At 39.2% G+C, this 14,199-nt stretch overlaps 2 protein-coding genes across 2 annotated transcripts; both read left to right on the top strand.

Moving 5' to 3' along the window:
• The first annotated feature begins 3,945 nt into the window (after window positions 1–3,945).
• On the top strand, window positions 3,946–8,159 carry LOC120199146 (protein NRT1/ PTR FAMILY 6.3-like). Its single transcript, XM_039200334.1, has 5 exons — window positions 3,946–4,076; window positions 4,190–4,367; window positions 4,616–4,655; window positions 4,755–5,329; window positions 7,232–8,159. Exons 1-5 carry the CDS (start codon window positions 3,968–3,970, stop codon window positions 8,088–8,090), a joined length of 1,761 nt encoding a protein of 586 aa, XP_039056265.1. The 5' UTR covers window positions 3,946–3,967; the 3' UTR covers window positions 8,091–8,159.
• Window positions 8,160–9,433: 1,274 nt separating this feature from the next.
• LOC120199174 lies at window positions 9,434–12,567 on the top strand. Its single transcript, XM_039200352.1, has 6 exons — window positions 9,434–9,837; window positions 9,932–10,262; window positions 10,419–10,560; window positions 10,610–10,788; window positions 10,897–11,832; window positions 11,878–12,567. The coding sequence occupies exons 1-6, from the start codon at window positions 9,434–9,436 to the stop codon at window positions 12,565–12,567; spliced, it is 2,682 nt and encodes an 893-aa protein (XP_039056283.1).
• The last annotated feature ends 1,632 nt before the right edge of the window (window positions 12,568–14,199 follow it).

A 14,199-nucleotide genomic window follows, 5' to 3' on the forward strand; every position in this document is an offset into this window, starting at 1 on the left:
CTTAGTGATGTTCAATTGTAGTTTGCTCTCATTCTGATGTTGACTATTGTTGGCACTAGTAATCTTTATGTCTAGCTCATCCGTACACATGACAGATGAAGGGCTCTAGTGGAGCCTTATCCTTTTTAGGTTTCTTGAAGTTGACAAACTTCTGAGTTTTAACCTTCTACTTCTGGTCACCTCGTCCTTTGGGCTTATTAAATTTGGATCCTGAGACAGACACAGATTCAACTAGATTAGTTTTAAAAGAGAGATTATTAAAAGAAATCAACTTATCCATATGTCAGATAGCTTCCTCTATCTTCAAGCGGCTTACTAGCTCCTCAATTGCAAACACCCTCTAAATTGTGCTTAAGAGGTTACGGTAATCACTAGGACTTGGGAAACTTCTCAATGAGGACATTTTCTTGCATGACTTTGCACATCTTAATGCCCTCAGCTAGGATGTTAGAAACAAACTTCTCGTAATCATAAAAATGATCCATGATAGACTTATCGTCAGACATCTAGAATTTGAGCCACTTTCTGACCACATACTTCTTTATACCGGCTTCATACTTCTCCAGTGTTTCCTATAGCATTTGCACTTTTCTCCTTGAGAAACATGTCAAAACGCTTGTTCGACATGTGACTTAGGAGAAAGCCACGAACCATCTTATTTTCCTTCTCATACTTCTCTAAGGATGTTTGAGTAGGAGTGACAGCACCTACGGATTAAAAGACTTCACTACTAGGAGTGTGAGTAGCATCTCCTCCAACAATATTAAAAGAAGCATCTAAGTACGATGACAAGGGTTGGGGTAACGGCTTGAGCAACACATAGTCAAGGTATTGCTCGAAGAACATGATTATTTGCTAGGACCACCTCTGATAATTGTTCTCATCAAGTGCGTCAAGCTTTGACAAGTCAGGAACAAGCTTTGACACGGGTTCAATATTTTACAGTATATAAATCGTTTCTAAATTGTTGGTAAGAAATTGTAAGATCAAATCGTCATCATTGATAAAATAATAATAAACAAAATAGAAGGCAAATAAATAAATTGTCTTGATATAAACCACTACTTTAGAAACATTTTTGCCTCGATGTGTATAATCACTGGAATAAGCGATCATCCCCCAAGGTTAACACGGTATCTCTAAACAATCATACACCCAAAAAAAACCTTTAGAAAAACTTTAAGAAGAAAACAAGATTGCTTGAGAAAATCGTGAGTGAGAAGCAGATATGATATAGAGAAACTTTTTGTTTTGGATGATTTGAAATCTCTCTCATACTCGATATTTATGGCTGCCGGAAACAAGGAATTAGACATATATGCCTTTCACACTTATAAATCAACAATTAACATCTACAAAAAATATCTAATAAGTTACATTGTTATAGCAACTGGTACTCTACATTTGACTAGGATAATGAACATACCAGCAAATCCGTCCAAGTTCAAGAATTAAAATCAGAATGAAAATAGTCAAAATAATCACTCAAAATTATGATAATTAATCAAAAAATTATGATAATTAACGCAATAATTATGATAATCGTCATCTCCAGAGGTATAAGAAGTTGTCCTCATTAATAAAGTGAATGTAATAAAGCAATTTGAACGGAGACATGCGTTTGAAGATGTCTATTGCATTTATGGATTTCTTTTGGAAACCAGTGTGATGATTGGCTTTTAAAATGGTTGGAAGTTTGTACGCATGTCATGCAATATGTGGTGCTTTAAAGAGGTACGATTTTTAGGTTGATCGGGATAAACCTTGCTCTTTAACTATTTAAGAAAGATCCACAATTCTATTTTCTTTCATTTTGAACTTATGTTGTGTTTTCCCTACAATATTTCTGAAAAAAATCTTTTCATTGTTGTTTTTATTTCTCGTGGATATTATGAAGGAAAACATCATGAGAAGGGTGGAGAATTTTGAAGAAAGGCTGAGGTGAATCGATTATCTCCGATAATTTGAAGTTCCTTTAAGTGCAGTTCTGACATTGACGAGGCTAGAAGGCTATAGTCGTGTCGTGGCCTGTAATAAAAGAATTACGAGTTTGAATCTTGAATTTGTCGTCGGGTTCACTTACCGAATTAATTGGAAAATTTAAATGTTTAATATAAAATATATATTATTTATAAATTTCAGTTAATTTCAAAATAGATCGAATCAACCAAACTTTATCTAATTTGGTTAAAATGTTTTGAAAAAAAATATTGCTTCGTTTAATGATTAAAATGAAACTAATTGATTGAACACCTCTAACGCCTAGGAGAGAAATAATTTGTCTTAAGAAACAAAATTATTCTTTTGTTCATCTAACTTTGTCAAATTATATATTTTGTTACAAGATTATATCATTTATTATTATTGCGATATTGTACTGCAATTGTTAGATTATATTTACTATAATTCATATCATATTTGTTACATCGAGTTCTTATTGAATGTAAAATCCAATAAATCAATTCAAATAATAAAATTTATATAAAATTTAGGGTAAAGTATATAATAGTCCTTAAACTTTTAGGACGCTTGCATTTTGGTCACCAAACTATTTTATTTAATTTGAGTGATCCAAACAGTAAACTATTTTATTTAGTATTCATACAATGCTAATTTAATAAATAAAAAATAATATAATTACATATTACTCATTATTTAATTAATAATAAAATAAATTTTACAAAAAATTGGTCCATTAGGTCATCATCAAAATTAGTTTAGGATTTAGGACATTTGTTACAGTGATTTTGAACTCGTCATGTTTATATGATGAGTTAAATAAAATATATTTTTTATTAGAACTTGTCATCCCTTTTTACAAATTATAATAAAAAATTATATTTTTTGAAATTTATCACGTCGATGTGATGAATTTGACGTGATTAGTTTAAATAAAAAAAATATTATTTGGGCTAATTCGTCATGTGAACGTGATTAGTCTGCCCTGCACTATAACATTTGTCATAGATTCCAAATTAAAATCCGAGTCGGTCTAGTGGACTAATATTTTTATCCGCTTGGTTTATTGGGCTAATTTTATCACTAAATTAATTGTAAAAATACTTTTATTTATCTTTTAACTAATTTCAAATTTAGTTTAAAAAACATGACGTATTTTATCAAATCTCTATATGCGATACTTGACAACTTGACAAGTGATGAATTTCAACTAACCCAAAACTTTCTTTTATTATCTATAAAATCAACTGTTTTATAATTTGATTTAAAAAAGATAAATTTGATAATTGAAACTGATTTTAACCGAAATCCGAAAATGTCCAATTATATGCATGGTGATAAGATTGAGGTGTTTATGCTGTTTTTGTAGCATTGATGATATCTACTTTGGTTTGAGTTAGTGTCATTATTCTTATTGTGAAGAAATTAATGCTATGTATTTTGCTGTTAAGTTGGAGTTATCAACAATAAACGAAGAAAGCTTACAAGAACTAGGTGCAATTGCAACGCTCACGGGGAGGGATTATTATTTTTATCAATAATATTCTTTGTCCTACAATAAAAAATTACCAAGTCAATTCCTAGCCACAGGCGTCATTGTCGAAAAAAGAATTTGGACTATTAAATGAAAAAAATAAATAATAAAAAAAATTGTTATCACCATCTTTTTTCTCATTTAAAAAATGTTTATAAGATATGTGTATATCGATAGTTAAAAAAATTTGAATATCAACGGTTGGTTCAAGTAGTAAGTAGTTTGATATCACTTAAGCAATGTATCAGTTTTGAGTCCTTGTGTATGCAGAAAATCTCTGTTGGGAGACTCACCTATCAAAGTCAGTATTGTGACCTGTGTCGGCCTAGGTTAGTCAAGACTAAACCATGGAATGGAGGGTAATAAAAAAAAGATTTTGAATTAACTCCGTATAAATACCTCTTCCAGCCTTTTTCTTTCATTGTGCTGCCATTACTGCTACTGCGGTTCCCATTATTCACCTTATATCAGGCAATGACACTCCCAATAACACAAGAGAAAACACTTCATGATGCCTGGGACTACAAGGGTCGCCCTGCCGAGCGTTCCAAGACCGGTGGTTGGACCAGCGCCATGATTCTAGGTCTTTTATAACCATCTCATTTATAATAGATTATATATATTCTGGCAACAGATTTTGAAAACCATTTTATGGTGTTTGAATAATGTTCTGTAAAATTTATTTGTGTCCGTCAGGTGTCGAGGCATGTGAGAGGCTAACAACGTTAGGTATCGCTGTTAATTTGATGACGTATTTAACCGACACCATGCATTTAGGCAATGCTACCTCAGCCACCACCGTGACCAACTTCCTCGGAACATCTTTCATGCTCTGTCTTCTCGGTGGTTTTGTCGCCGACACGTTCCTTGGCAGGTTTGGTCCATTCTCCACCTCTCATGCACTGCTCACTCAAGTTACGACAATTCTTCCATGTGTCTTTCGTTAAAGATGTCGAAACGTTCAGGTGTCTTCCCAAAATACTGTAACATTCACCTTATTTGGAAGAATAAAATCTGCAAAATTTCAAATGAAAAAAAATTAATTTTTCAATGCACTGTAGTGTCCAAGCAAATTTGCCATCAAGTTACTAACTATTTTCCTCTTGTTCAATAAATTCACAGGTATCTTACAATTGGAATCTTTGCCACAGTTCAAGCAACTGTAAGATTTGTCGCCTTTGCTTGGACTTGAACTCGTCATGTTAATTGAAAATAGCATATATTTATTTATTTTTATTTTTTTGATTATGTTGGCAAGCAGGGCGTCACCATTTTGACAATCTCAACAGCCATTCCAAGCCTAAGGCCTCCAAAATGCAGCAGGGACAGAAACGCTACATGCACCCCAGCTAGCGGCATACAACTCACTGTTCTCTACTTAGCCCTTTATCTGACTGCCCTTGGCACCGGCGGTCTCAAATCGAGCGTCTCAGGGTTCGGGTCGGACCAGTTCGATGACTCAGACCCGGACGAGAGATCCCGAATGACAAACTTCTTCAACTGGTTCTTTTTCTTCATAAACATAGGTTCACTTGGCGCAGTCACCATTTTGGTATACATACAAGATAAACTGGGGCGTGAATGGGGGTACGGTATTTGTGCATGTGCTATTGTGATGGCGTTGGTGGTGTTCCTGTCGGGTACGAGGCGTTACCGTTTCAAGGAACTAGTGGGGAGCCCATTGACACAAATCGCCGCAGTGTTTGTAGCTGCCTGTAAAAAAAGGGATATGAAATTGCCGTCTGATTCATCCTTGTTTTTCAACATTGACGATGTACCTGAGGGATTCAATAACAAGAATAAGAAATTGAAGTTGCCCCACAGCAAGGAGTTTCGGTGAGTCTTCTTATTTAACAATCAATCTACTTAAACAAGAGATTTAAATTGCTTTTATGATTATTGATTGCGAACACAACGGGTATTACTATAGTCATTGCTGGTATCATATCATGAAATAACATTGCAATACCCTGAAAAATCCCCAAATTAAAACTTTAGAATTTGGGAAATTTTAACCTAAATTCCTCAATTGAAAACAGTGACGAAATTGTAAAATTAGGAAGTTTGGTTCCGTTTTTTCAAAACTATAGAAAGTTTAATGGCTTTCTTTGTATTTAGCCTTTTTATTTTAAAACAAACTACCTTTTCTCCGATTATATCTCCTGTGCGGCGCTTTCTCCCATATTCCCTTCTAGGTTGGATTTAGGGATTACAAATAGTTTTAGCTGATACTATTATCGTTATATATCACCACTATTTTGATAATGAACCTTATTTAGATCCTTGACTTAAACTACTAGTCCCTCTGTCACTCGAATTTAAAATAGTAAATTCCACAAGTAAATAATGGCATCAGGAATTTAAACTATGGTTGGGGTTGCATTTTTAATTGGGTTATAATTATTATGATTATTGAAATAGTGGGCACTACTGTATTCATTATGGATATTGAGATGTGAAATAATAATTTCGGAGGATATTTTTACTGTTATATAACGAACAGAAGCGGATCCAAGAATTTAGAAATGTGGGGCCAAAACTTTTAATATTCTTTTTTTAATATTACGAGATGCATAATTTCATAGTTTTTCCTTCTTCATTTAAAACGTTGAACTATATTTAATATTTAATTAAAATAATGTGTATGCATTTAGCCCCTATTAGTCCATATGCATAAACCCCTAATAACAACTATTGTTTCGAACGTACTGTTATTTAAATTCATGGATGACACCCTTTTTAGATGGGCCTTGATTAATGCAGGCAACCAAAGAGTAAAATTGTTGAATTTTTGGGTTGTTGTTAAGGATTTAAATAGCGGTATGCTATATAAATAGCCATTGTTATATAGGGATCGGAACCGTTATTGCACAATTTTAATACCCTCAATGGTTATAATAATAATCGTTATTGTCGCAATCACTATAAATACAATTAGAAATACGATCGCAACCGTAATTTAAATCTCTCATTCTTGCAAATGGATCACTCTACAGTCTATACCCTGAATAGATATCACTAGTCTTCTTCATGAATCGGTAACACCCCACTGCTTTTTGCCTTTGTTCTCTCTTGCTTTTGGGTACATCAGCTTCATGTCCTGAGTTCTTGTTTGGTTTCCCTTTTCTTATTGTCAAATTGCAAGCAAAAAACAAAGCATACTTTGAGAAGCAAACTGGCAACTAATTTATACCAACATTTGCATCCCAAAGCGAGAACTTTCCCTTTAGAGATAAGGACAATTTATGTTAGCAAACTGAGATTTGGTTTCCTCTAGTCTGAACCGTAAAATATATGGGTGGTTATAGTAGAAAAAGTGTGATTACAAACCACCTTGCGAATAGGATGTACAAAGAAAGAATGAGCGCGGATAGTTGACCTTTAAAAATTTCATTTATCGTATCTTTTACGTGCTTTTTTCGTATTTTCTATTATAATTTATCTTTGAACCGTAATATTAAATTGCGATTGCGGTCGCGATTTAAGGTGTTATGGACGTTACGACATGATTTATATCTTGAAAATAACTATTTTTTTATATTACGGATGCAGTTACGGATGTAGGTTGCATTATCATGATAGACTATGAAAAATGTGGCTTTGGTTTTTCCAGATAATTTCTTTTGCATTTCTTACGCTTTTTGGCTTTGATATTGTACACAAAAACGTTATACACAACATAAAAACAAGAATAATCTTTCCTGGCGATTTTGTTAACCAGGTTTAAACCGTGTGCAGATTCTTGGACAGGGCGGCGATCAAGAACCCATCGGGTCCTGAGCCAATAAATAAGTGGAATATAGCCACGTTAACAGACGTGGAAGAAGTGAAATTGGTGGTAAGGATGGTACCCATTTGGGCAAGCACCATCATATTCTGGACCGTCTATGCCCAGATGACGACATTCTCAGTTTCTCAGGCCACCACCATGGACCGTCACATCGGAAAATTCCAAATCCCACCAGCATCGCTCACAGTTTTCTTCGTAACCACCATTCTCCTAACCATCCCAGTTTACGACAGACTCATCGTTCCAATTGCAAAAAGAGTTCTAAAAACCCCTCAAGGTTTAACCCCATTGCAAAGGATCGCAGTCGGTTTGGTTTTATCCATTGTCTCAATGACCGCAGCCGCACTGACAGAACTAAAGCGACTGAGAATCGCAAGCTCAAATGGTCTCACTGATAACCCTACGGCTCAAATCCCATTAAGCGTCTTCTGGTTGGTGCCTCAGTTTTTGTTCGTAGGTGCCGGTGAGGCCTTTACATACATAGGGCAGCTTGACCTTTTCTTAAGGGAATGTCCCGAAGGGATGAAAACGATGAGTACTGGTTTGTTTTTGAGTACCCTTTCATTAGGGTTCTTCATTAGTTCTTTGTTGGTAACTATTGTTCACAAGGTTACTGGAAATCAGAAACCATGGCTACCGGACAATCTGAACCGAGGGAGACTGTATAATTTCTATTGGCTTTTGATGATTTTGAGTTGCTTGAATCTGGGAATCTACTTGGTTTTTGCTAAATGGTATGTTTACAAAGACACGAGGCTTGCAGATGAAGGGATTGAATTAGATGAAACCGAATCTGCCTTCCATTAAAAGGATATGGGAGGTTTATTGGATTGCACGTCATTTTTAATTAAGATTTCTGTTTTTAACTTCGTATAATCATCACTCTAGCTGTATTACTAAAATTTTCATTTATTGATTATTATTTTCCAAATTTATTTCTTACTATTTAAAATTTATTTTTAATAAAAACTTAAATATCTTACATGTTAGACATGTTCTTATCCATCATCTAAGTTGCTAAGAATTAACAATATTTAGACATTTAGATGATAATCTTTTATTGACTCGAAGCCTCCATTTAGTTTGTTGAGGTAAAACATCTTTAGAGAGTTAGACATTTCATCTATTCGAATGCATGTTCTTAAAATGGGTGTATCAGCATACCCAATCTTTTAATTTCTTGCTTTTATTTTATCCTTATTTCAATCTTATTCTTAATTATTTTATTATTGACTTTCAAATTGAAGTTAAGGGAAGTCACATCAAAACAAGACCAAAATTAGTTATCTATTTCTTCCTCATTTTCTTTTGTTGGACTTTTACCTAAAAGTCATGCCTTCTATTTTGTATCATTTGGGAAATTCTTTGAACTGTAACTCTTGTTACTTTGTTCAAATCTTCCTACATAATCAAGCAAGAGTTTTCCAATACAAGCTTTCGCATCGCTATCACCGATAATTAGTGATTGTATATATTGTCACAAACCGCCAGCCCAAGATCGAGCCCAGTTCGTTCAAGGTTGCCAGAGACTATCTTTGCCACGTTTTGGGCCTTCTAGAAGACCCAACAGAGCTGGCCCATCCACCTTGGAGAGAGAAGAGGCATGATAATTATTTGAAATTATCTTAGAGATAATTCCCACTAATTATTCTTTAATTTAGAGTTATAGATAGAGTATGGCTCTTTTCTGACCGTTGATGTAATTTAATCTTAACCGTTGATTGTAGGGGGCTCCAACTATAAAAGGAGGCTCACCCCCACCTCATTTACACACTTCAGATTGAGGAATACAAGTTAGCATTCACTCTAAACTCTCTCTTCTCCATTTGAGCTCCCATCTCTTTATTTTTCCATTTCCTTTGTTTTCGCAACGTTCTAAGCATTCTTGCTTAGTGGAGGTTTGGGTTACTTAGCCGACTTTTGACCTTGAAAATGACTAAGGCCGCACGAGCTTACTAGCAACAGTCTAGGCCCGTGACAACTGGTATCAGAACTTGTTTTGCTGATTTTCGTTGATTCGAGATGGCACCACAACATGGCGAAGCGACGTGTTCCGATGGGAATGAAACCGCAATGCTGGAAAGAAGAGAGCACCCTCGAAAGATGTTCTCACATCCATCCAGGAGAAGGTTACCAGGCTCGATGGTTCTATGACGGAAGCCAAGGTAGTGCTGGAGTCCGTAGACCTTAAGAGGCTGGGATCGTTGGATCTCGATAAGTTGGAGTCCTTGGAAAGTATCAGGGAGGAGGTTCAGGATTCACTCAACGAGTTAGATGTGAAGGCAACTGATCGAGGTGATTCCTTAGAAGCCATGGTGGTGGCTTTAAGGAAGGAAGTTGAGGAACTCAAGAGCAAGGGTTTCGATTCTGAGGTGGTCGAGCTAAAGAGGGAGTTCGAGTTGCTCAAGACCGAGTTATTGGTGTGCAAAGCTGCGTTCAGGAATAGCGTAGCCACGATTGCACCCAAAGCCTTGGGTAACATCCCTAAGCCGGAGAAGTTCAAAGGAACCAGATCCGTCCAGGATGTTGAGAATTTCCTTTGGGGGTTGGACCAGTACTTTGTAGCCACGGGCATCACGGAGGATGCCAAGAAAGTAAGCATCGCTAGTGTTTACTTGTCAAAGGTTGCCCTCATGGTGGTGACGCAGATGCAACGACGTGAAGCGTGGGAACACTACCATCAAGACCAGGGCAGAATTCCAAGATGAGTTCAAAGAATTGTTCTACCCGGAGTATGCTGAGGATGAGGCGCGGTCCAAGTTGAGGCGTCTCAAGCAAGAAGGGTCATTGAGGGAGCATGTTCGAAAGTTTGTCGAACTAATGCTCCAAGTCCCGAATTTGAGTGAAGAGGATAGGTTCTTCACCTTCATGGATGGGTTGAAACCATGGGCGAAGAACGAGCTAAGGCGACGAGGAGTTAAGGAACTCTCGGTTGCCTTGACGACGGTCGAGTCAATCATTGAGCTTGGCGTCAAGAAGGTGGACTCCAAATCGAAGCCAAAGTTTTGAGGCAGCAGTGGTGATAGGGACTAGGCGTCCAAATCCGAAAAAGATTCGAGTGGCACTGGCAAGCCATAGAATGGTAAGCACTCGGATAAGAAAGACAAGTAAATTATCCAGTGTTACAACTGCAAGGGCCAAGGGCATTTGGCGAGGGACTGTCCGCATAAGAATAAACTCTCGGCCATCAAGGAGAAAGATGGGGAGGAGAGTGAGACTCTAAAGCTTGGCTCCATCCTTAGCACCATGGAGGTTAAGAAAGATCGAAGAAGAAGGGGTTGATGTTCATTGACATCACCATTGCTGGCAAAAATTGAGTGCACTAGTGGACACTGGTGCCTCAGAGTTATTCATGTCAGAACCAGTTATCAAGAGACTTGGTCTTCATGTCGAGAAGGCAAGTGGTTCTATCAAGACCGTCAATGCCAAAGAGGTTCCGATTGCGGGGGTCGTAAAGGCAATTGAGTTAACTATTGGAGGTTGGTCCAGAACGAAAGCCATCAAGGTGATTCCTCTTTATGACTTCGACTTCGTTCTTGGGTTAAGTTTCTTGGACCGGATCAATGCCTTCCCAGTACCTTTTGCCGATTGATTGTGCATCCTGGATCCAAAGCAACAGTGCATTGCTCCAGTGAGCCGAGGGCCCGGAGTAGGGGCCAAAGTTCTATCCGTAATTCAATTCTCGAAGGCAGTGCGCAAGGAGGAATCGTCATTCTTAGCTGTCTTGGTGTGTGATGAGCCAGCCACAACCAAGGAAGTTCCTGACGTGGTGAGCCACGTGTTGGCAGAATTCCAAGATGTGATGCCTGCCGAGTTACCTCCAAAGAGGGAGGTGGATCACAAGATTGAGCTTGTGCTGAATGCGGAGCCACCCGCTCGAGCTTCTTACATAATGGCTCCGCCCGAGTTGGAGGAGATGCACAGACAGTTGAAGGATCTCTTCGATGCCGGGTACATCCAACCATCCAAGTCCCCCTATGGTGCCCCAATGTTGTTTCATAAGAAGCACGATGGTTCTTTACGGATGTGCATCGATTACCGAGCTTTAAATAAGCTCACGGTGAAGAACAAGTACCTGATTCCTCTCATTGCGGACTTGTTCGATCAATTTGGTGGTGCAAGGTGGTTCACCAAGTTGGATTTGAGATCAGGCTATTACCAAGTCAGGATAGCCGAGGGAGATGAACCGAAGACAGCCTGTGTGACTAGGTACGGTTCGTATGAATACCTTATGATGCCCTTTGGCCTCACGAATGCTCCAGCCACGTTCTACACCCTGATGAATAAGGTGTTGCAACCTTTTCTGGATCGATTCGTTGTTGTCTACCTCGACGACATCGTCATCTACAACAAGACGTTGGAGGAGCATGTTGAACACTTGAAGCAAGTGTTTCTAGTGTTGCGAGAGAATGAGCTCTTTGTCAAAGAGGAGAAGTGCTCATTCGCCAAAACGGAGGTTCCTTTCCTTGTCCACATTATTGAAGGTGGTAAGATCTGGATGGATAGGGACAAGGTTCGAGCCATTGATGAATGGCAAGTGCCAACCAAGGTGACGGAGCTGAGATCATTCCTGGGGTTGGCCAACTATTACTAGAGGTTTGTCAAAGGTTACTCAAAAATCGCAGCCCCCTTAACCGAGTTATTGAAGAAAGACAAGGCGTGGGATTGGGGCCTGAAGTGTCAAAGTGCCTTTGACGAAATCAAGCTTGCTATGACAAGCAAGCCAGTTTTGGTGTTGCCAGATCACACCAAGCCCTTTGAAGTATTCATTGATGCATCCGACATTTCCATTGGTGGGGTCCTGATGCAAGAGGGACATCCGGTTGCTTATGAAAGCCGGAAGCTCAATGAGACCGAGAGGAGATATACGGTCCATGAGAAAGAGATGACTTCAGTTGTGCACTATTTGCGCACATGGCGACATTACTTACTTGGGTCCAAGTTCGTGGTGTTTACAGACAATGTTGCCAACAGTTACTTCTTAAACCAGAAGAAGTTGTCACCGAAGCAGGCTCGTTGGCAAGAGTTCCTTGCCGAGTTTGACTTGTCCTTGGAGCACAAACCTGGGAAAGTGAATTCCATGGCCAATGCCTTAAGCCGAAGGTGTGACATGGAGTTTGTGAGTTTGTCGATGGGACAAATGCGGGAGCGCATCAAAGAGGGGTTGTCACATGATCCGATAGCCCCTTCATTGATTGAGCTTGCCAAGGAGGGCAAGACTAGAAAGTTTTGGCTAGATGGAGGCTTGTTGTATGCTCGAGGACACCGCCTCTATGTGCCATAATTTGAAGGATTGCGAAAGGAGCTCATGAGGGAATGCCATGATTCCAAGTGGGCGGGACATCCGGGGATCCACCGAACTTTGGCCTTGATAGCGGAGCACTATTATTGGCCGCACATGGGCAATGATGTCGAGGCCTATGTGAAGACCTGTCTTGTGTGCCAGCAAGACAAGATAGAGCAGAGGAGACTAGCTGGATTGTTACAGCCTCTGCCTATCCCCGAGAAACCATGGGAAAGTCTTTCCATGGATTTCATTGTTGGTTTGCCTGTTTCCGACGGATTTTCTAGCATCATGGTCATGGTGGATAGATTTTCCAAGTATAAGACCTTTATTCCAGCATCCAAAGTTTGTCCAGCCGAGGAGGCCGCTCATCTTTTTCTCAAGTACGTGGTGAAGTACTGGGGTATTCCAAAGACGATTATCAGTGATCGGGACACAAGGTTTACTGGGAGGTTTTGGAAGGAGTTGTTCAAGTTGATGGATCAAGCTTGAACTTTTCGACAAGTGTTCATTCACAGACGGATGGGCAAACCGAGAGAGTGAATGCACTCGTAGAGACCTACTTGAGGCACTATGTGAGTGCCACACAACGTGACTTGCCAAAATTGTTGGATGTAGCCCAGTTTTCCTACAATTTGCAGAGGAGTGAAGTGACCAATCAGAGTCCATTTGAGATTGTTACCGGGCAGCAGCCGCTTACACCAAATGCGGTTGTGACTGGGTACCAAGGGCCGAATCCGACAGCATACCAATTTGCCAAGGAGTGGTAAGAACAACATGAACTAGCCCGAGCTTGTTTGCACAAGGCCGGGAAGCGAACCAAGAAGTGGGCAGATCGAAAGCGTCGGGATGTAAACTTTGAGGTTGGTGACCTAGTCCTTACCAAATTAAGTGGTATCTTACGCAACCCATATCACAAAGGGCTTGTGCAAAGATACGAGGGGCCATTCAAAGTTTTGAAGCGGGTAGGCACCATGGCCTACAAATTAGAGTTACCTTCGACCATCAAAGCTCATCTTGTGTTCCATGTGAGTTTGTTGAAGCCATACCATCAGGATGAGGAGGAGCTAGATCGAGGCAAGTCACACCGAGCGCCAGTCGGGGTAAAGGTCTCATACGAGAGAGAAGTAGAAACTATCCATGCAGAGAGAGCCGTCTATGGAGTGGGAAAACGACCAAGGCATGAATACCTTGTTCAGTGGAAGGGACTTCCAGAGAGTGAGGGAAGTTGGGAACCTTCCGAAGCCTTGTGGCAATTCCGAGATAAGATAGACCAGTTTCACTCTAGTCGCGCAACGAGGGCGTCGCTAGAACTAGTGGGGGAGAATGTCACAGACCGCCAGCCCAAGACCGAGCCCAGTTCGTTCAAGGCTGCCAGAGACTATCTTTTCCACGTTTTGGGCCTTCTAGAAGACCCAGCAGAGCTGGCCTATCCACCTTGGAGAGAGAAAGGCATGATAATTATTTGAAATTATCTTAGAGATAATTCCCACTAATTATTCTTTAATTTAGAGTTATAGATAGAGTATGGCTCTTTTCTGACCGTTGATGTAATTTAATCTTAATCGTTGATTGTAGGGGGCTCCAACTATAAAAAGAGGCTCACCCCCACCTCATTTACACACTTCAGAT

The sequence above is a fragment of the Hibiscus syriacus genome, unplaced genomic scaffold, assembly GCF_006381635.1.
Source record: "Hibiscus syriacus cultivar Baekdansim isolate YM2019G1 unplaced genomic scaffold, ASM638163v2 tig00005377_pilon, whole genome shotgun sequence".
NCBI classification, from domain to species: domain Eukaryota; kingdom Viridiplantae; phylum Streptophyta; class Magnoliopsida; order Malvales; family Malvaceae; genus Hibiscus; species Hibiscus syriacus.